Source organism: Lissotriton vulgaris, chromosome 4_2, assembly GCF_964263255.1.
Source record: "Lissotriton vulgaris chromosome 4_2, aLisVul1.2, whole genome shotgun sequence".
In the NCBI taxonomy this organism is placed as follows: domain Eukaryota; kingdom Metazoa; phylum Chordata; class Amphibia; order Caudata; family Salamandridae; genus Lissotriton; species Lissotriton vulgaris.
This window is the reverse complement of record NC_141692.1, coordinates 5,758,152-5,782,284: the sequence shown is the minus strand read 5'-3', so window position 1 is coordinate 5,782,284 and position 24,133 is coordinate 5,758,152. Positions and strand designations below refer to the sequence as shown.

At 48.3% G+C, this 24,133-nt stretch overlaps 1 protein-coding gene across 1 annotated transcript in view; it reads right to left on the bottom strand.

Moving 5' to 3' along the window:
* Positions 1-24,133, bottom strand: part of LOC147718106 (uncharacterized) — a 127,831-nt gene that overhangs the window by 18,945 nt on the left and 84,753 nt on the right. Inside the window, exons 3-4 of the mRNA XM_086919243.1 lie at positions 17,826-17,981; positions 8,427-8,576 (exon numbers count right to left, since the gene is read on the bottom strand). Of these exons, the coding sequence (XP_086775369.1) occupies positions 8,427-8,576; positions 17,826-17,981 (306 nt within the window). The remainder of the gene's footprint in view (positions 1-8,426; positions 8,577-17,825; positions 17,982-24,133) is intronic.

Genomic DNA, 24,133 nt, shown 5'->3' with positions numbered 1-24,133 from the left:
TATCGCTTAGAAATAGAGAGAGGGTGATACAATTCTAAAGCTTGAAAACAGTGGTAGGGATTTTCTTGTTGTTCTTGCTGGAGAGAACATGCTTTCCTGCATTAGTTTTCATATTCTGTATGGTTCCCATTCACATTCCAAGCACTAGGAAAGTATTTTTAAATACAAGTTTTAAAATACGTATTCTGTTTCCTATTGATAATTTGAGTGTGTAATTCATTAACGGAATTGGGTTTGGAGCTCCACTGTGTCCCTAAATTCATCTTGTGGGACTGATCATTACCAGTGATCAATTACTATGCAGTATTGCTCAATGGGTTGTGTGTAGGTTGGAGTCCAAAGTAGATTCCAATTCAGATTGACACATTTACCAAGTCCTTCTAACTAGGGGTTAGGAAGGCTGACCCCAGTGACCTTGGGAGGGCACCCCCAAACAATGTGTCAATGGTGCCCTGTATGTTATCTCACCCTGTATAGTAACCTACATTTGGGGGCTTCCCACAACTTATAGTATGTCAGCAGCATCCCTACCATCTTAATAGCATGTCAATTGGGTGCTTTGATTCCCTTTAAGATTGTAAAGTTCTTGATTCAACCAACCTCAAATGGAAATCCTAGAATAGTCTCTTGTTCCCACAAGTCTTTGAATTGTCTTTTTCCAGATGACTTCCCTTCCCACTCTGATCCCTGCAGTTTCCTTTGTCTTATCATTCGGGCCCAAATATTGCAGACAACTGGAACCTTGTGCCACTCACACCAGCGTCCTGAGTGCTATTAAATGCCTTTTATCACACATGAACTCATATACTTTTTTTAAATTTTCGACCCAAATCAGGTATCAGAGCGCTTTAGATAGCACCAGTTGCAGTAAATGAGGACACATTCATATTTTTTTGAGTTAGACCCAGGGAGATTAAGTGGTTTGCCCAGAATTACAGGATGTTCTGCGTTGTTTCCATGACTCGAACCCAGTTCCCCAGATTTAAGGACTACCACCCTAGCCGTTAGGCCAACTCCTCTCTCCAGGAGTGCCAACTTGACCAAAGGGTATTAGAGAGCTCCAGATGACATGACACAAATGGGTCCACATTTTCGAAAATGTCTTGGAATGCACTGCAGCATAACAAGTTTGGTCAATGAGTTGCTCTAGAGGGAGCAAGCAGGAAAGCACCACATCTACTAAGAGATGACACTGTCCTGCTCTCTCAGTAGCATTGATACACAAACCTTTCCCTAGCACCGTGAACAAACCTTTACAGCATGGTGCAAAAGTATCTAGTTAATGTCTAGAATTGGTTTTGAATCAGAAAAGGGGGTGGTGATGAACAGAGTGTCTGAATTAAGCAGACCACTCTTACCCAGTCCAAAGATCAGGGCTTGATCCATCACCGTTATTTATCTCACTGCACCATCCCAGTTCAGAACCTGGCTATATGCAAATCAGTCTGTCCCTGGCCCAGTGCATCATGGGAACAGGGCAGACTAAACTACCAAGCCAATTCTTCACCAGAAAGGAGACAAGCTACCGGGGACCGGTTTCTGGCATTTCAGCCGTCGTCGGCCCGGCTTGCTTGAATCCTGATGGTGCAGTGAGAAAGGGACTCATGTCTGAGTATACCCTGCCACACCTATAGTGGCCAAAAATGAATCAGAAAAGGGGGTGGTGATGAACAGAGTGTCTGAATTAAGCAGACCACTCTTACCCAGTCCAAAGATCAGGGCTTGATCCATCACCGTTATTTATCTCACTGCACCATCCCAGTTCAGAACCTGGCTATATGCAAATCAGTCTGTCCCTGGCCCAGTGCATCATGGGAACAGGGCAGACTAAACTACCAAGCCAATTCTTCACCAGAAAGGAGACAAGCTACCGGGGACCGGTTTCTGGCATTTCAGCCGTCGTCGGCCCAGCTTGCTTGAATCCTGATGGTGCAGTGAGAAAGGGACTCATGTCTGAGTATACCCTGCCACACCTATAGTGGCCAAAAACGAATCAGAAAAGGGGGTGGTGATGAACAGAGTGTCTGAATTAAGCAGACCACTCTTACCCAGTCCAAAGATCAGGGCTTGATCCATCACCGTTATTTATCTCACTGCACCATCCCAGTTCAGAACCTGGCTATATGCAAATCAGTCTGTCCCTGGCCCAGTGCATCATGGGAACAGGGCAGACTAAACTACCAAGCCAATTCTTCACCAGAAAGGAGACAAGCTACCGGGGACCGGTTTCTGGCATTTCAGCCGTCGTCGGCCCGGCTTGCTTGAATCCTGATGGTGCAGTGAGAAAGGGACTCATGTCTGAGTATACCCTGCCACACTTATAGTGGCCAAAAACGAATCAGAAAAGGGGGTGGTGATGAACAGAGTGTCTGAATTAAGCAGACCACTCTTACCCAGTCCAAAGATCAGGGCTTGATCCATCACCGTTATTTATCTCACTGCACCATCCCAGTTCAGAACCTGGCTATATGCAAATCAGTCTGTCCCTGGCCCAGTGCATCATGGGAACAGGGCAGACTAAACTACCAAGCCAATTCTTCACCAGAAAGGAGACAAGCTACCGGGGACCGGTTTCTGGCATTTCAGCCGTCGTCGGCCCGGCTTGCTTGAATCCTGATGGTGCAGTGAGAAAGGGACTCATGTCTGAGTATACCCTGCCACACCTATAGTGGCCAAAAACGAATCAGAAAAGGGGGTGGTGATGAACAGAGTGTCTGAATTAAGCAGACCACTCTTACCCAGTCCAAAGATCAGGGCTTGATCCATCACCGTTATTTATCTCACTGCACCATCCCAGTTCAGAACCTGGCTATATGCAAATCAGTCTGTCCCTGGCCCAGTGCATCATGGGAACAGGGCAGACTAAACTACCAAGCCAATTCTTCACCAGAAAGGAGACAAGCTACCGGGGACCGGTTTCTGGCATTTCAGCCGTCGTCGGCCCGGCTTGCTTGAATCCTGATGGTGCAGTGAGAAAGGGACTCATGTCTGAGTATACCCTGCCACACCTATAGTGGCCAAAAAAGAATCAGAAAAGGGGGTGGTGATGAACAGAGTGTCTGAATTAAGCAGACCACTCTTACCCAGTCCAAAGATCAGGGCTTGATCCATCACCGTTATTTATCTCACTGCACCATCCCAGTTCAGAACCTGGCTATATGCAAATCAGTCTGTCCCTGGCCCAGTGCATCATGGGAACAGGGCAGACTAAACTACCAAGCCAATTCTTCACCAGAAAGGAGACAAGCTACCGGGGACCGGTTTCTGGCATTTCAGCCTTCGTCGGCCCGGCTTGCTTGAATCCTGATGGTGCAGTGAGAAAGGGACTCATGTCTGAGTATACCCTGCCACACCTATAGTGGCCAAAAACGAATCAGAAAAGGGGGGTGGTGATGAACAGAGTGTCTGAATTAAGCAGACCACTCTTACCCAGTCCAAAGATCAGGGCTTGATCCATCACCGTTATTTATCTCACTGCACCATCCCAGTTCAGAACCTGGCTATATGCAAATCAGTCTGTCCCTGGCCCAGTGCATCATGGGAACAGGGCAGACTAAACTACCAAGCCAATTCTTCACCAGAAAGGAGACAAGCTACCGGGGACCGGTTTCTGGCATTTCAGCCGTCGTCGGCCCGGCTTGCTTGAATCCTGATGGTGCAGTGAGAAAGGGACTCATGTCAGAGTATACCCTGCCACACCTATAGTGGCCAAAAACGAATCAGAAAAGGGGGTGGTGATGAACAGAGTGTCTGAATTAAGCAGACCAATCTTACCCAGTCCAAAGATCAGGGCTTGATCCATCACCGTTATTTATCTCACTGCACCATCCCAGTTCAGAACCTGGCTATATGCAAACCAGTCTGTCCCTGGCCCAGTGCATCATGGGAACAGGGCAGACTAAACTACCAAGCCAATTCTTCACCAGAAAGGAGACAAGCTACCGGGGACCGGTTTCTGCCATTTCAGCCGTCGTCGGCCCGGCTTGCTTGAATCCTGATGGTGCAGTGAGAAAGGGACTCATGTCTGAGTATACCCTGCCACACCTATAGTGGCCAAAAACGAATCAGAAAAGGGGGTGGTGATGAACAGAGTGTCTGAATTAAGCAGACCACTCTTACCCAGTCCAAAGATCAGGGCTTGATCCATCACCGTTATTTATCTCACTGCACCATCCCAGTTCAGAACCTGGCTATATGCAAATCAGTCTGTCCCTGGCCCAGTGCATCATGGGAACAGGGCAGACTAAACTACCAAGCCAATTCTTCACTAGAAAGGAGACAAGCTACCGGGGACCGGTTTCTGGCATTTCAGCCGTCGTCGGCCCGGCTTGCTTGAATCCTGATGGTGCAGTGAGAAAGGGACTCATGTCTGAGTATACCCTGCCACACCTATAGTGGCCAAAAACGAATCAGAAAAGGGGGTGGTGATGAACAGAGTGTCTGAATTAAGCAGACCACTCTTACCCAGTCCAAAGATCAGGGCTTGATCCATCACCGTTATTTATCTCACTGCACCATCCCAGTTCAGAACCTGGCTGTATGCAAATCAGTCTGTCCCTGGCCCAGTGCATCATGGGAACAGGGCAGACTAAACTACCAAGCCAATTCTTCACCAGAAAGGAGACAAGCTACCGGGGACCGGTTTCTGGCATTTCAGCCGACGTCGACTAATTTGCATACAGCCAGGTTCTGAAACTGGGATGGTGCAGTGAGCTAAAAAACAGTGTTGGATCTAGCCCTGATCTCTTGACTGGGTGAGAGCTTTCTGCTTAATTCAGAGACTCTGTCCCTCACCACCCCTTGTTGTAAATATTCTTGTCCACCCTAAGCGTGGAAGGGTATTCTCAGATGTGAGACCCTTGCTCATTGCACCATCAGGATTCAAGCAAACCGGGCCGAAGACGGCTGTAATGCCAGAAACCGGTCCCCGGGAGCTTGTTTCCTTCCCAGTGTAAGAATTGGCTTTTGTAGTTTGGTTTGCCCTGTTCCCATCATGCACTGGGACAGGAACAGACTAATTTGCATACAGCCAGGTTCTGAAACTGGGATGGTGCAGTGAGCTAAAAAACGGTGTTGGATCTAGCCCTGATCTCTTGACTGGGTGAGAGCTTTCTGCTTAATTCAGAGACTCTGTCCCTCACCACCCCTTGTTGTAAATAGAATTGGTTTTGTGCAGAAAAGGTACCCTTTCAGTATAAAATATAATGCTTACACTGCTGTACAGTGGAACACACATGCAAAGTTGGAAACGTTAGAGGAAATAAAATAATTTCTTCTTTTTAATGGCAGCTTCATAGAGGTATACTTTAGGTATTATTACTTTTTAGCACAAGGCCTTGTCAACTATTGTTAAGACCTAGGTCTTTATGTCAGAAAGCATGGGTCGTTGCTTGGCAACTCTCAGTGCCGGATTAAACCTGGTGGAGGCTGCTAGGAGGTCAAAAGTTCGGGCCCCCACTCACAAATTATCTCCTAATACCCAGTGCACCAGATTTGTTTACAAACTGACAGCTGCAAGAAGATGAGTATTCAACAGACAACTGTTATGTGAATCTGCTGCCTCTGGTTTATGTACTTTAAATTGTTAATAGGTACATTAGATCAATACAGTATTTTCTCTATAGAGACTGTAAATGTAAATTTTGTGTTTCTTTGACTTGATTATTTTTTTTCTATCTTTTGGAAACAATATTTAAGATTGTAAAGTGTTTCTTAAGATCAAGTCCATATTATTTTGCTCCGTTGTCGTGGGTGCCTAAAAGGAATGGGGCACATATGCTGGTGCCTGTTTTAACTCTTTGGTAATCCGGAATTGTGAACTCTCATGTACCACTCGTGGATTGCCCTTGATCCAAACTGATGCAAGATATTGCAAAGTGCTGCTTTGGGTTACTTTCCGCTACCTTTCCAGCACAAAACAAACTTTGCTTAAGAAAGTACATTCAAAATTAAAAATTTTAACTGTTTCTGTCACGTTCCTGACCCAAACCTGGTGTAAAAAGTTAGTAACTCCATCACTGGAGGATTAAGGGCTTTATTTAGATCTTGGCAGAAGGGCTACTCCATCACAACAGTGACAGAAATTCAATCCGCCGAAATATAAATCCCATTATATACTTGGGTTTTATATTTCAGTGGACGGGATATCTGACACAATTGTGATGGAGTAACCCATCCACCAAGATCTAAATCAGGTCGAAGTGATTTGTGTAGAATTACCGGATGTGGAGCTGACCCCAGGACACAAACCTAGTTTCCCAGTTCCAAGTTTGGCACTAAATACATCTCCTCTCCTAAATATGAGTCAGAACATGCGTGCGTGTTTGTATTCCTGATTCTAGATACTCAGATTCAGAGCCACAGTCTGTGGTCGCCTTAAGGATCATACTGCACACATTTGAAACTAGATTGAGACCCTTTTCTCTGACAGAATTCTGACCCCAAAATATCCCCATACCAAATATTCCTGACCAAAATATTAATGTCAAAAATATCGTCATCCTATACTTATAATGGTAAGGACAAAAATATTGGAAAAAAATACTGATTTTGTTAATATCATGGTATTAAATATCTTTTTTTAAGTGTATATAAAATAAAATAGCACATTTTCAATATATTAAATTGTAACATTAATTTTAAAAAACTACAATAGATTTAATATATATTATAACTACTATAAATAATAAACCTAATTTAAAAAGTTAAACACGCATATATTTTAATGAATATATATAAATACGTATCTATACTTAAAAAAACTATTATCAAATGAATAATTATATTTTCTATTATAATTTCTAATTTTTTAACAAATAAAAATGTATAGATATAGATACCAATAAAATAAAATCTTTAAAAAACAAACCATACTAGTTAAATAAAAAAAAGTTAACAACTTTAAATTTATTATCATTATTTACACGTTAAAACCATTAATAATTATACATATTATAATTTCAAATAAACAAAAACATGATAATATAATTGATAACAATATAAAATAAATATAAAATATACAATTTAATACATATACATACTACAATTTATGCAAAACAACTAAAAACGAATATTGTAAATATATAAAATATTTACTATTCCCACTTCATGCAACACAAAAATAATAAAACTGGGGAAAATTTACAAATCTCGCTCTATTAAATGGAACAGTAGAGAAAGTTTCAGATAGTTGAGGGGTAAGATTTACTATTCCCACTCCAGTCAGTGCAATAGTAGGGTAAGTGTTGGGTAGCGGAGGGATAACATTTTCTATTCCCATTCCAGTCAGTTCAAAAGTAAAGAAAGTGTTTTATTGTGGAGGTGCAACATTTACTATTCAGAGCAGCATTAAAAACAACCTACCTACCATTATTTAAAAAGCAAAGTAAATAAAGAAAATATAAATATTTACACAAAATTAAAAATATATTTAATATTTTAATATTAAAAAATTAAAAACATGTTACAATGTTAACTACATATACAATTAACTAAACATTTTATTATAAATAAATTACAAACATAATATTCTTACATGAATTTAATTTAGTTACTACCCACCCTATGAACCCACAAAACTGACAACCTGCCCCTAAAATGTAACTTAAAAGCAAATTATTAATAAATTATAAATATTTTACACACACTCAAAGTTAACAGAAAAGTATTTACACAATAAAAACAAACAAAGCCTTTCTGACACAGAAAGGCTTTGGGAATCTGTCTTTGAGGGCCTCCAGAAAGGCCCCCTTAGGTGCAAGGCGCTGAATGGTACACTAGAAAGCACTTATGGTGCCCTCCTGTTGATCTCTGCACCAGGCGGCAGGCACCTTGAGGTACCTGAAACGGGGTGCAGGGATGAATTACACCCCTGCTCTTTACTATGATAGCATGCATTCCATTTGGAATGCATGCTCCCATTGTAAAGTATAGACATTTTTTTTGCATCTTACTTGCTGGGATGGAACTGATGACAGGAGATCATTCAATTCCAGTTCCCAACCGATGCCAGACAGACTCCTCTCTGTCTGACATTGGAATCGGTCCCTAAACGTTATCTCTTGAAGGAAAATTCTCACACCCATTTTGAATGCGAGGGGGCATATTCGTGCTAAGAAATAGTGCTAATGGTAGAATTACTCTTCTCACCAGTAATTGATTATGTGTTATGTTCTGCATGATTACTCTACATTGAAATACACAAGTTGGGCCATACTTATTTTGCAATGTTCAACCAGTATTTATGAGAACAAAAAACCTAGCTGGCTTTATCCAGACTTCCAGAAGGAATATATTCTTCTGGAAAACCAGCTACTATCCATAATTGTGTGAATTGGAGAAGCATATCAATTGTACAAAATGCTACTTAGTTTGGACATTTAGTGGCTTTGAGAAACTCAAAATTGCAAGAAAACGGTATAAGTCACCTGGAAAGGCCCCTTTTCCAGAGATGAAGCTACATGCCTTCTCCTGCCCAGTGCACAGAATCTCCTTTTCGGTTGTGCAGGCATCTGCAGAATAATAATTGAAGCACTCTCTACATTTATATCCATTGGGGCGTTCATCGACAGCGGGTGCTAAAACAACAGAGAGTGGAACAAATGAGAAGACAAGCACTGTGCAGGTTATACCTCTTAAAAATCAAAAAAAGCAATCAATCAGCTAAACTTCATTTGTAAAGCGCATCACTTTAACCATTTGTGGAATTTGGGTTCTGTGTTTCTGTCAAAGAGCCAGGTATTGGTTCTCATTCTGACGTCTGCCAGTAAGGGGGCTGTATGGAGCTGGGTGAAGGGGAGGCTGTTACAAGTCTTGGCAAAAGTGTAGAAGAAGCAGTCAACTCTGCGGCTGCGATGGATGCGGGAGGCATGTATGTGTATGCGAAGAGGAGCGCAGGTGTCTATCGGTTTGGTGGAAGTTCAGTCAATGGTTGAGGTGGGCCGGTCCTAGGTCATGGAGGGCATTGTAGGTGTGTGTGAGGATATTGAAATGGTATTTTTTATAGATGGGGGCCTGTAAAGGTCTCTCAGGTGGGAGGAGATGCAAGTTCACTTGGGGAGGTTCTGGATGAGTCTGGCTGCAACATTCTGTATGGTCTGGAGTCTTGTGAGTAGCTGGGTGGAGATGCCTGCGTAGAGGGCATAGCTGTAGTCGAAGTGGCTGGTGACGAGGGTCAGAGTGATGAGTTTTCTGATTTTGGTTGGGATTCATCTGAGGATTCTGTGGAGCAAGCGTAGTGTGTGGCAGCAGGAGGAGACAACTGCATTGACTTGTCATTTGATGATCAGTTGGCTCTCGAGGATGATGCTGAGGCTGCATGCATGGTCGGTCAGTGTGGGCGTGGGTCTGAGTTCTGAATGCCATCAGCTGTGGTCCCATGTGGAGGTGTTCTTCCTCAAAATCATTACTTCAGTTTTGTCAGAGTTTAGTTGGAGGCAGTTGTCTCTCATCCATGTGCTTACATTGATCTTGATGTTGTAGTAGTTGGTTTTGGGTTTGGAGGAGTCCTCAGTGAGTGAGACACTCAATTGAATGTTGTCTGCGTAGGAGATTATGTTGAGTCCATGAGGGGTCATGTAGATGTTGAACAGGGTGGGGCAGAGGGATGATCCTTGCAGTATGACACAAATTATGTCTTTGGGTGTGGAGATGAAGGAGAGCAGTCAGATCCTCTGTGTATGTTCTGTAAGGAAGATGGTGATCCACTGGAGGGAGTCTTGCTGTATGCCTAGGTTGTGGAGTCTGTTGATGAGAGTGTTGTGGGGGACTGTGTTGAATGCCATGGAGAGGTTGATTAGATTCAGGTTCACAGGTTCTCCATGGTTGAGGAGTGTTCTGACGTCATTTGTGGAGGCATTCAACTTGGTCTCAGTGCTGTGGTTAGCATGGAATCTTGATAAAATGGCATTCAGTTGGTGGGTTAGTCCAGGATTTTAGTGAACTGCTGGTTGATGACTGGTTAATGGCTTATTGAGACCTTTGGCTGGGTAAGGGCACAGGGAGATCGGACAATAATGTTTGATGTTGTTGGGGGTCAGCGGAGGCTTTCTTTAGGAGTGGTCTAACATCTGCGGGTTTCCATCTGTTCAGATAGGTTGCTGTGGAGGTGAAGGTATTTGGTATGCTGGTGAGCTGTGTGCTGATTAGGTTCATTGCAAGGTTGTAGAGGTGGTGGGGGCAGTGGTCAGTGGGAGCCCTAGAGTGAATGGTAGGCATATTGGCTGTGATGGTAAGAGCCGAGTGTGGTGACCATGTGGTGATGGTTTGGCTGGTGTTCACTGGTGAATTGAGGTCATCGGGGTTGAGTGTGGTGAGTTGAATGTTGAAAATATTGTAGATGTTGTTCTCAGGACACCCCCGCGCCACACAGCCACCAGCTGTGTGTGTGCCCCTCGCCTCGCTGCTGCCCGTAGCCTCGCTGTGGCTGCCTCCCTGTTCCCTGTCCCTACGCCGTATTCTGCGTGCATGTGTAGTACTGTATTTAACCTTCTTTTCATTTGCTAATTGTTTTTTCCTTTTTTCATGTTGTCACTGCTGTCCCCTGCACGCTGCTGTGTAGGCTTCGTGGTTGTTTCCAGTTCCCCTGTGCCCGCCCCGCTCCCCGCTTCCCGCCGCCGTCCAAGCGGCCACGCCCCCTTTTGTTTTGTACCCTCCCCGCTCCCGCCTCCCAGCTGCCCCTCCCTCCCTCCCACTTCGCTATAAATGGCGACCGCGCGTACGCGCAGCAGGCGCGGCGATTGTGCGCCGAAGGCGCGCCAAAGGCAAGCCCGTCTGCGCCCGTCCGCGCCTGGACCGCGCCCAGTGCCAGGACCCCTGCTCCCCAGCGATGCAAGATGACCCGACAGACCTACGACGCCGCGGCCCTCATCGCACTCAATGCCAGCCGAAACCCCACCTGCTGCTGCGCCGCCCCAAGACGCACTCACGGACCCTTCACCTGCGCAACCTGCAAGTTCTCCTGCCTTTGATCCTGCACCATGCCCGCCAAGCCACACTCCTGCAGCGACCTCAAATGCATCCTGCTCAACACCCGCTCCGTCCACAGACACGCCGTAGAACTCTGGAACCTCCTCGACACAACATCGCCAGACATCGCCTTCCTCACTGAAACATGGATGAACGCCTCCTCAGCCCCCGACATCGCCATCGCCATCCCGGATGGATACAAGATCATCAGGAGGGACCGCATCAACCAGACCGGAGGAGGCATCGCCATCGTCCACAAGAACACCATCCGCATCACGACCGATGCCGACGACACCCTCGCCACCGCCGAACACCTCCACTTCCAGATTCACACCGACCCAAAGACGACCCTCAGAGGCACCCTCATCAACCGACCCCCGGGACCATGCACGCAATTCAGCGAAGACATCGCGGACTTCATCAGCCCACACGCCCTCCCCTCCGCCGACTACATCCTCCTAGGGGAACTGAACTTCCACCTGGAGAACAACAAGGACCGCAACACCGCCACCCTGATGACAACCTCGCCAACCTCGGCCTCAAGCAACTGGCCAACACCCCCACCCACTACGCCGGCCACACGCTTGATCCCGTCTTCTCATCCAGCAAGCACATCAGCTTCAGCCACTCCACCGAACTCCACTGGACCGACCACAGCTGCGTCCACTTCAGATTCAGAAAAACCACAACCCACCACCACCCGCAACAGGTTCCTCACAGAAGCTGGAGCAAGATCACCACCGACCAGCTCACCACCTCCCTCAGCCAGAACCCACCCGCCAGCACATCAGACGCCAACGAAGCAGCCCGCAACTTCACGCAGTGGCTGACCGCCTGCGCCAATGACCTCGCACCACTGAAGAACCCTCCCAGCAGACCCAGAAGCAAGTAAGCCCCCTGGTTCACCGACAAACTCAAAGACTCCAAGAAGACCTGCCGCACCCTCGAGAAAGCCTGGCTCCATGAATAGACCACTGACAACATGACCGCCCTCAAACACGCCACCCGCAAGCACCACCAGCTCATCCGCACCACCAAGAAGAAATCACTGAAGGAGCGACTGGACAACAACGCCCACGACAGCAAGAAACTCTTCAGCATCGTCAAGGAGTTCTCCAACCCCAGCACCGGCAACAATGACATCACCCCTTCACAAGATCTCTGCGACTCCCTCGCCTCGTACTTCCACCGCAAGAATGCCGACATCCACAACAGTCTCAGCGCACCATCCACGCACCCAACCACCAAACAAACGAACCCCACTGCCACCCTCCGCACCTGGACCACGGTGACCACCGAAGACACAGCCTGCACGATGAACACCATCCACTCCGGCTCACCAACCAACCCCTGCCCCCACCACGTCTTCAACAAGGCCGACTCCACCATCGCACCCCAACTCTGGGACATCATCAACACCTCCTTCAACACCGCCACCTTCCCGGAGAGCTGGAAGCATGCCGAGCTCAGCGCCCTACTGAAGAAACCAACAGCGGACCCCACCGACCTCAAAAACGTCCGACCCATCTCGCTCCTCCCTTTTCCCGCCAAAGTCATCGAGAAGATCGTCAACAAACAGCTTGCCGCCTTCCTCGAGGCGAACGGATCCCTTGACCCCTCGCAGTCCGGTTTCAGAGCCAATCAAAGCACCGAGACTGCCCTCATCGCAGCCACCGACGACATCCGAGCCCTGCTCGACAACGGGGAAACAGCGGCACTCATCCTCCTGGACCTCTCCGCAGCATTCAACACTGTCTGCCACCGCACCCTAGTCCAATGCCTCGACAACACCGGCATCCAAGAGAAGGCACTGAAGTGGATCATCTCATTCCTCGCCGGAAGAACACAGAGAGTCTGCCTCCCCCCGTTTCGATCCGAGGCCACCGAAGTCATCTGTGGAGTCCCGCAAGGATCATCACTCAGCCTCACCCTCTTCAACATCTACATGAGACCTCTAGCCACCATCGCACGCCAACACAACCTCAACATCATCTCCTACGCCGACGACACCCAGCTGATCCTCTCCCTCACCAGAGACCCCGACACCGCCAGAATCAGCCTACACGAAGGGATGAACGACGTCGCCGAATGGATGAAGAACAGTCGCCTGAAACTGAACTCAGACAAGATGGAAGTCCTCATCCTGGGACCATCACCCTCCGCCTGGAACGACTCCTGGTGGCCCCCAGCCCTGGGCACCACCCCCAAGCCTTCATCCTGGACTCCTCCCTCTCGATGACCAGACAAGTCAACGCCGTATCCTCTTCATGCTTTCACACCCTTCGCATGCTTCGCAAGATCTTCTGATGGATCCCGACCGAAACCAGGAAGACGGTCACCCAGGCCCTCGTCACCAGCCGACTGGACTACGCTGGAACCACAGCCAAGCTACAGAAAAGACTCCAACGCATCCAGAACGCCTCCGCCCGACTCATTCTGGACATCCCCTGACGCAGCCACATCTCCGGCCACCTGAGGGACCTGCACTGGCTCCCCGTTGACAAGAGGATCACGTTCAGGCTCCTCACCCACGCACACAAGTCTCTCCACGACCTGGGCCCTAAGTACCTCAACGACCGCCTAACCTTCTACACACCCACCCGCCAGCTACGGTCCACCAGCCTCGCCCTCGCAACCGTACCACGCATCCGAAGAGCCACCGCCGGAGGCAGATCCTTCTCCTACCTGGCGGCCAAGACATGGAACTCCCTCCACATCCACCTCCGGCTGACCCAGTACCACCTCGCCTTTAGGAGACAACTCAAAACCTGGCTGTTCGAGCAGTAGCGGACCCCTTCCCCCAAGTGCCTTGAGACCCTTCCGGGTGAGTAGCACGCTATACAAATGTTGTGATTGATTTATTGATTGATTGATTGATTGTTGACCTTGCTTTGGAAGCAGTCTGAGAGGAGGTTGCAGAGTTTTTGGGAGGGGAGGAAGGTGTTCTCTATGGCTATTTTGAACAGTTTCTTTGTGTGGTTGGTAGCGGAGTTGATGTAGGTTGTGATGGCTGTTGTCTTGGCTTCTTTGATGTGCTGGTGATACAACAACGACAACAACACCACCACCCTACTGGACAACCTCGCCAACCTCGGACTCAAGCAACTGGTGAACACCCCCACCCACTACGCCGGACACACGCTTGACCCAATCTTTTCCATCAGCAAGCACATCTCCTTCAGCCACTCCACTGGACTCCACTGGACAGACCACAGCTGCGTCCACTTCAGCTTCAGAAAGACCAAAACTTACCACCTCCTGCAACAGGTTCCCCACAGGAACTGGAACAAGATCACCACCGACCAGCTCACCACATCTCTGAATCAGAACCCTCCCGCCAGATCAACGGACCCCAACCACGCAGCCCACAACCTCGCACAGTGGATCACCAACTGCGCCGACGACCTTGCACCCTTGAAAACCCCTCCCAACAGGCCAGGAAGCAAGAAAGCCCCGTGGTTCAACGACGACCTCAAGAACTCCAAGAAGAACTGCCGCACCCTCGAGAAATCCTGGCGCAAGAACCGGCCACAGACAACATGACCGCCCTCAAGCACGCCACCCGCAAACACCACCAGCTGATCCACACCACCAAGAATACAGCTTTCAAGGAACGGCTAGACAACAATGCACACAACAATAAGGAGCTCTTCAACATTGTCAAAGAGCTCTCCAATCCCAGCGCAGTAAACGCCGACATCACTCCCTCACAAGACCTCTGCGACTCACTCGCCACGTTCTTCCACAGCAAGATTGCAGACATACACAACAGCAGAACTGACCACGCACCCCACCATGGAACCGACGCACCCCACCACCACCCTCCGCGACTGGACCCATATCAACACCGAAGACACCATCCGCACGATGAACACCATCCACTCCGGATCGCCTACCGACCCATGCCCTCACCACGTCTTCAACAAGGCCGACTCCGTCATCGCGCCCCAATTCCGGGACATCATCAACTGCTCCTTCAACACCGCCACCTCCCGGAAAGCAGGAAACATGCCGAACTCAGCATCCTCCTGAAGAAACCATCAGCAGACCCCACTGACCTCAAGAACTACTGCCCCATCTCGCTCCTCCCGTTTCCTGCCAAAGTCATCGAGAAGACCGTCAACAGACAGGTGGCCGCCTTCCTCGAGACGAACGGATCCCTCGACCACTCACAGTCCGGCTTCAGAGCCATTCACAGCACCGAGACCGCCCTCATCGCAGCCACCGAAGACATCCGAACCTTGCTCGACAACGGAGAAACAGCGGCCCTCATCCTCCTGGACCTCTCCGCAGCGTTCGATACTGTCTGCCACCGCACCCTAGTACAACGCCTCAGCAACGTCGGAATCCAAGAGAAGGCACTGGAGTGGATCATCTCGTTCCTCACCGGAAGAACCCAGAGAGTCCGCCTCCCCCGTTCATATCTGAGGCCACCGAAGTCATCTGCGGCGTACAACAAGGATCATCACTCAGCCCCACCCTCTTCAACGTGTACATGAGCCCCCTTGCAGCCATCGCACGCCAACACAGACTCAACATCATCTCCTACGCCGACGACACCCAGCTGATCCTCTCCCTCACCAAAGACCCCGCCACCTCCAGAACCAACCTACAGGAAGGGATGAAAGAAGTAGCCGAGTGGATGAAGAACAGCCGCTTGAAACTGAACTCAGACAAGACGGAAGTCCTCATCCTTGGATCATCACCATCTGCCTGGGACAACTCCTGGTGGCCCCCGGCTCTAGGCAGCGCACCCAAACCAACGGACCACGCACGCAACCTGGGCTTCATCCTGGACTCCTCCCTGTCGATGACCAGACAAGTCAACGCCGTCTCGTCTTCATGCTTTAACATCCTAGGCATGCTCCGAAAGATCTTCCGATAGATCCCCACCGAAACCAGGAAGACGGTCACCCAGGCACTTGTCACCAGCCAACTGGATTACGGAAACACCCTCTACACCAGAACCACAGCCAAACTGCAGAAAAGACTCCAACGCATCCAGAACGCCTGCGCACGACTCATCCTGGACATCCCCCGCCACAGCCACATTTCCGGACAACTGAAAGACCTGCACTGGCTCCCCGTCAGCAAAAGAATCACGTTCCGCCTCCTCACCCATTCACACAAAGCCCTCCACAACCTAGGCCCCAGGTACCTCAATAACCGCCTGACCTTCTACACTCCAACCCGCCAACTACGATCGACCTGCCACGCCCTCGCCGCCGTTCCATGCATCCGAAGAGCCACCATGGGAAGGAGATCCTTCTCCTACCTGGCAGCCAAGACCTGGAATTCCCTCCCCATCCACCTTCGTCTTACCCAAGACCACCTCTCCTTCAGGAAGCAACTCAAGACCTGGCTGTTCGAGCAGTAGCGGACCCCCCTCCCCCAAGCGCCTTGAGACCCTCCGGGTGAGTAGCGCGCTATACAAATTTATTGATTGATTGATTGATTGATTGATTGCTGAGTACTGTTTTGTGAGCTACTCTGTCAACCTGGCTCTTGGTGCCACGCCATCGTTTCTCCAATTGATGGCAGTTGCGCTTTGTGGTCCTGCGTTCTGGTGTGTACCAGCTTGCATTATTTGGAGCTGTTGTTGGGTTTTGTATGATTCACTGAACATGGTCTGCATGTCTGCAGTGTTATGGTAGCCAGAGTCTCAGCCTGTATGCACCCTGTATATCTGCAGGGTTATGGTGCTCGCAGTCACAGCCGGTACATACCCTGTATGTCACCAGCATTATGGCATTCAGATTTTTATACTGTGCGTACCTTGAATGTCTGCAATATTATAGTAGTATGAGTCTCAGCCTCTACATACCCTGTGTGTCCACAGTATTATGGTATTCAGAGTCTCGGTTTGTACATAGCTTGTTTGTCCACAGCTTTATGGTAGTCAGAGTCTCAGCCTGTATGTACCCTGTATATCTGCAGTGTTATGGTTGTCGGAATCTCAGCCTGTATGTACCATGTATGTCTGCAGCGCAATGGTAGTCGGAGTCTTAGCCTGTACGTACCGTATTTATATCCACCATTACATTAGTCAGAGTTGTACTATGGTCTACTGATCCAAACCATTCAGCGTCTCAGCCTGTACATACCCTGTATGTCCACGGTGTTATGATAGTTGGAGTCTCGGCCTGTACATACCATGATGTATGCAGCATTATGGTAGGTAGAGTCTCCGACTGCAGGTACCCTGTATGTCTGCAGCATTATGATAGTCGGAGTCTCAGCCTGTATGTACCCTGTATATCTGAAGAGTTATGGCAGTCAGAATCTCAGCCTGGACGTACCCTGTATATCTGCAGCGCTATGGTAGTCGGAGTCTGAGTTTGTACGTACCCTGTATATTTGCAATGTTATAGTAATCGGAGCCTCAGCCTGTACATACCCTGTATGTCTGCAGCATATTGATAATCGGAGTCTCAGCCTGTACGTACCCTGTATATCAATCAATCAATCAATCACAGACATTTTTAGAGCGCACTACTTACCCGGAGGGTCTCAAGGCGCTTGGGGGGGGGGTGTGTGCTGCTACTGCTCGAATAGCCAGGTCTTGAGCTTCTTCCTGAAGGAGAGGTGGTCTTGGGTCAGGCGCAGGTCGGTCGGGAGGGAGTTCCAGGTCTTGGCGGCCAGGTAGGAGAAGGACCTTCCTCCTGTTGTCGTTCTTCGGATGCGGGGGACGGCGGCGAGGGCGTGGCTGGCTGATCGGACATGACGTTTGGGAGCGTAGAAGTTGATGCGGTTGTTGAGGTAGCTCGGGCCTTGATCGTGTAGGGCTTTGTGTGCGTGGGTGAGGAGACAGAAGGTGATTCTGCAGTGTTATTATAGTCGAAGCCTCAGCCTGTACGTACCCTGTATAGCTCCACCGTTGCAGTAGTCAGAGTCGCAGCATGTTCTACTTATCTGAACCGAAGTGATTGATGCCCTGAAGGAGAGGGTTTTTCCACAGGCAGTTCTGCTGGAGGGAGTACCACAATCCTTAAATGCAGTTAGAGTGTTCTTACTTCCTGTAAGAAAGCATATATTTTTCAATTAGCAAAAAGATTTAATCTGCCGGATGCCATCTGGACATGCATGGCTGATCTGATGTTACCAGTATTTTAGAATTTCATGCAGGTTTCTTATATGCTTATTTTCAAAGTACAAACACTGATGCACATTATTACTATTCTCAATTAATCTAATTTTTAGGGTAAAACATTTGTTTGTTCTCTCACAATTTTATTTGAACATGAGGAGTATCTCTTTGGCCTGAGGATATTAAACCAGTGGCTTCAAGAGGTCCTTGGAGAGTTCCTTGAGCTATTTTTGCCCCAAATCAAAAAGCAAGCACTGCCCTTCCTCACTCTGAGAACAGTCCAAGGCTCGTTCTAGAAGGTGACATGGGTTGAAAACTCAAAACTCAGTAATACACAGAATAAAACTCAATAAATATTTATCTACTCATTGTTTTTATGTTTAAAGTTATTTCTTCAAAAGCACTTTTAGGCACACAATTTTTATGCAACACATAGAATCAAAATAAATCAATCATTCAATCAGTCAGCATTTATAAAGCGCAGCACTGTCACCCCAGGGGTATCTGGGCTCTGTGTCTCAGTCGAAGAGCCAGGTTCTGGAGTCTTTTTGTGGAGAAGTGTGGCTCAATGATTAGAGCGGCAGACCCTGATGCAGAGGTCTAGCCCGGGACCAGGGTTCAATTCCCCGCCTCGGCAGGTCTTGGGCTCAAAATTCCACGGACCTGATAATTCTCGCCTCGGTGCCTATTCCAATCATGGAGTCCCACTCTGCAACTCTGGGCAATAGCTTGCTTAATCTCCACAAGGGCCCCCACAACGCTAAGGATGCCTGGCCTCCACCTTGGGGGTGCCCAGGAGTGGATGCCTCACATGGAAAGCCAGGACGAGTTCCACAGCGGTATTCGTACAAGCGCCTTGAGACCCTTGCTGGTGAGTAGTGCGCTATACAAGTATCAATTTACATTTACATTTACATTTTACAAGTCTGTAAGCAAAGGGAAGCATACGGATCTGGAGGGGAAGGTTGTTCCAGGTCTTGGCTGTGATGTGGGTGAAGAAACAGCCATCACTGTGGATTTGGCAGATGGAGAGGTTGTGTGACTGTGAGGGTGATTGAAGAGAAGCGTAGGTGTCTGGTGGGTTGCTGCAAGTTTAATTGAAGGGAGACTAACGTACCTGCCGCCACCGCCGAGAGTCATTTGCTGGCACTTACCTGAACCTACCTGCGCTGACATTCCAGCCGCCACCGCCGAGAGTCATTCCAGGGCATATACAAACTTACCTGAGCTGACGCCTTAGCCGCCACCGCCGAGAGTCCTTCCTGGGCATTGGAATCCGCGCCGCCGCTCCGGGGGACTACAACTCCCGGCAGGCCTCGCGGTGGCGCGTGGAGGTGACGCAACACGCGCCAGCGAGCGCTTCCAGGCAGCATAAAGGGTGAAGGAGCCCGGCAGAGCGGGGGAGACTAACGTACCTGCCGCCACCGCCGAGAGTCATTTGCTGGCACTTACCTGAACCTACCTGCGCTGACATTCCAGCCGCCACCGCCGAGAGTCATTCCAGGGCATATAAAAACTTACCTGAGCTGACGCCTTAGCCGCCACCGCCGAGAGTCATTCCTGGGCATTGGAATCCGCGCCGCCGCTCTGGGGGACTACAACTCCCGGCAGGCCTCGCGGCGGCGCGTGGAGGTGACGCAACACGCGCCAGCGAGCGCTTCCAGGCAGCATAAAGGGTGAAGGAGCCCGGCAGAGCGGGGGAGACTAACGTACCTGCCGCCACCGCCGAGAGTCATTTGCTGGCACTTACCTGAACCTACCTGCGCTGACATTCCAGCCGCCACCGCCGAGAGTCATTCCAGGGCATATACAAACTTACCTGAGCTGACGCCTTAGCCGCCACCGCCGAGAGTCATTCCTGGGCATTGGAATCCGCGCCGCCGCTCCGGGGGACTACAACTCCCGGCAGGCCTTGCGGCGGCGCGTGGAGGTGACGCAACACGCGCCAGCGAGCGCTTCCAGGCAGCATAAAGGGTGAAGGAGCCCCGCGTCGCGGGACGCGAGCGGGATGCCCGGGGCGAAGCCCGGGCAAAGGGCGGGCCGTCTGAGGCCGTCCGAGGTCGGCCAAGGTTGGGTTGGGCCAGGGACTCTGCTCTACATTTCCCATGCCCACAAACGAACACAGTGTTCCGGAATCTTCGAACACCAGGTAAACAAACACCTTTTATTTCGTGTGAGCCAAGATCTTGCACCAAGTTCTTAATCCATCTGTATAAATGCCTGGAAAAAAGTTAACCCCAGTTACAAACACCATGGAGAACTATCTTGTCCAAGTTGTGGCAAAAATAAATAGCGAGAGAAGGTCTTCCTTGGGACTAGACTCACCTACACAATCTCCACTGGCAGACAAAGAGACAGAGGATTAATTTGCTCTACTAAATAGCAGCCTCTCTGGTGTGGCACATGATACTCTCCAGGACACAGTTACTATCCAGCCCAGTGGCATAGTAGCTAGTACTGAAGAAAACAGTGACAATGAAGTAGTGACTGTGACCCCTACAAATAGTGAGTCCACCATCCCTACTGCTGTCCCTATTCCTGCACCGAGGGTTACAGGGGGCAAAAGAAAAGCCATTCAAAAACGGGGGGGATTAAGGTCAGCTAAAAATAAAGTTGCAACGCCACCTAGAAAAATACTTGATGATGAGGAGGATGATTTGACTGGGGAAACTTATGTGACCTTTTCTAACGCCCAATTCCAGAAATTCTGCAGCTTGATGGACACAAAAATCAAATGAATAGTCAAACCTCTGATTAGTAAAATTGACAAATTATCTGCCGAGGTAAGCAAACTGGAAGGTTTACTTGGAAAAACCTTGGGGGAGGTGGGAAAACTCCCAAAAGTCATCACGTCCAGTGTTCAGCCATTGGTGAGTGAAATTCAATCGAGCAAATCCAACGGTTTAATTCCTGCTGTTGTGCCAAACCTTCCAATGGCTTCACTGATAAATCCACCTGATAACATCTTTGGTGCTGTACCCTCTGCCCCTCTTAATGGTGAACCTAATACTTCGAAAGGGTCATTCGAGCTTGTAGTGGAAGCCTCGCCACTAGTTCTTGTACTAGCAAATGTACCCCCACTAGCTTCTGGCGAAGCTGAATCAACATCATCACTTCTAAATAAATCCTTATCATGGCTAACTAACAACATGGCCATATCTCCTTGGGGCAAGCAGCAATTATCTGAAGAACTGGTAAATGCTAGAAGGGTTGAGTGGATTGGGAACAGGGAAAAAAAGTTCAAGGGAGATTGCGTTGTGCTCAATTTTTCTGACCCTGAGGTTTTACCAAACATCTTGCCTAATATCTTCCCTCCACAGAGACGATCTACTTCTATTGTTCCACTGACTCTAGACTTTTTCTATCCCCGGAAAGGCAGAGGCCCCAATTCAAGCACTTTAAGAACAAAATGGAACGTTGTAACCAAAAGGGGCAGTAAGAATGTTGGCTCCGCTGAGTGGGGTCTAGGCCTGGAAAACAGATTTTCTGCCCTCTCCAACTTAGATGCTTGTGACTGACAAACAATTAAACGCACGCCTCTGTTGCAAATCCCTCCGGCTGCTTGTATAATAGGGGAGCACAGTCGTTCTACAGGTACACAAAACGAGACACGTAATCCTGATGCCATAGTAGGACTATTTTCTGCAAATGTAAATGATAATGTTAATGATGATGCAATGTTGAATGGGTCTGATCACAGTTCTGAATCAATTACGGTATATGCCACCGGGAACCTATTGTCTTGGAATGTTGCTGGGCTTTGTTCCGAAATGGACTGTGGAGAATGGTTTGGGTTTGTCAGCCAGTATGATGTCTGTATTTTTCAAGAAACATGGGCCTGTGATCCTGTTTTTGCTCTGTGGTATTTGAATTTTTATGTTCCGGCTACTAAGGGCCCCAAAGGGCGTCCGATGGGGGGACTCACCATATGGGTCCGCCAGTCCCTAAAGATTGTAGTGAAAAATCTGGAGCTCCATCAAAAAGACATTCAGCTCATTAGACTTACGAGGGACTTATCCACCTCCATTGACATTTATAATATATACACTAGAGGTGGAAGCGCAGGAAAATCTGTGGTCCTTTCGTCTCTGTATAATTTCCTAGACATTCACTCTTCTGGGAATAACATTATACTAGCAGGCGACCTAAACCGCACTTTTGAACCGCTAGATACTGGTGAGGCTTTTTTAGGTGCGGAGGAAGATAAGATTTGGGACATCCCCACACTCGATACAACTCCAATAACTCGCTGGACCGAGGATATTCTAGGTTTAAATGCTATGTGCCTTGAACATGGGTTAAGGGCTTTGAATGGCCGGACTAAGTCAGACAGAGTACCAGCCATGACTTTTAACAATGGGAGAAATAAGAGCCGCATTGACTATGTCATATGTAGTATGCCCCTATGGTCATCTGTTATTGATATGGTTGTTATGGAAAGGCTCGAGAGTGATCACAATCCTCTATGTGTTCTCCATAAATGGTGGCTGTCTGATGCTATTGCTCCTAGTATTTGTGCTGAATCCTTGCCCCCGTTGATTGTACCGACTAATGACTTACGCAGGTTGAGGTGGACAAGCGTTAGAACAGATCCGCTGGTTTTAGAAAAAATAAGCATGGCAACTGATAAGGCTATAATGGCCCTTGAGGGTGAGGCTGGGCATCCTCCTAGCCAAAACATTATTACCAAGGTCCATGAAGATCTATTTAATGAAATCAAATGCCACTTTTTAAAACCGGTAAATAAAAGGAGGTTCTGTGCCTATAGAGCTGCTAGATGGTACAATCACGACTGCAGGGTGGCAAGAACCTCCTTGGGAGATGCAATTAAGAATAAAAACCTGGAGGCTATTAGATCAGCCAGGAAGCAATATAAGCAGTGCATAGCTAAAGCGAAAAAAGATTGGGATGAAGCCCACTGGAACAAGCTAAAAAGTGCAAGCGACCAAAATCATTCTAGGTTATTCTGGCATATAGTCAAATGGGGACATGACAGGCTAGAAGAGGCTAGTACTAACAATGTCCCCCAGGACGCCTGGGTTAAATTCTTCAGTGAGCAGTACGCTTCAAGAGATCAGACAGTAGACAGTAGATGCTTGCCTTTTTCACTAGCAGACGATGATATTTTCATGCAGAGCGAAATACTGACTGCCCTTAAAACTGTTCAAAGTGGTTGCGCCCCTGGCATTGACGGGGTTCCAGCAGATGTTTTTTTGAATGATTCTGTAAGATGGTGCAAATACATCCATCTGCTAATAAACTATATCACCAGAGGTGCAGATATCCCAGTAACCTGGCGGGGTGCTGTAATCATCCCGGTATACAAAAAAGGAGATCGTGCTCAGCCCTGTAATTACCGCCCTATTAGTTTAATAGATACTATTCAAAAAATAGTGGGGCGGGTAATCGTTAATAGGTTGCTCGATTGGGCCGATGATAACAACATTCTATCTCCTTTCCAGGCTGGATTTCGCAGGGCAACCAGCACTGTGGATCAAGTCTTTCGTTTCCAACTGATCCAGTGGAGGACCGTGGTGCTAGGCGGAGGCAGCCTGTATGCAGCATTTGTTGATCTGTGGGCTGCCTTCGACCTGGTACCAAGGGCAAAACTGTGGGAAGTGCTTGAGACACTAGGGGTCCCTGGGGACTTGTTGACTTTAATTATGCGATTGCACGAGGGCAATTATGCCAAAATTCGATGGGGCGGGTATGGAAATGATACCGCCGAATTCCCCGTTGACCGCGGGGTTCGGCAAGGGTGCTCAATGGCCCCTACTTTGTTCACCCTTTTTAATAATGGTATTGTTTCCCGCATGCAATCTCGGGCAGTGGATGCTCCCTTTCTTGCAGGTGAAAAAGTTCCTATTTTAATGTTCGCCGATGATACCTTAATTTTATCCAAAACCCCAAGTGGTCCGCAAAAAGCATTGGCAATATTTGATGAGTTCTGTGTAGATCACGGACTGGAGGTGAATGCGTCCAAAACAAAACTCATGGTTTTTAATCCACACAGAAATTTTAAATCAAAAATTTCCATGAGTGGTCGCATTCTGGAAGTTGTAAAATCCTTTACTTACCTGG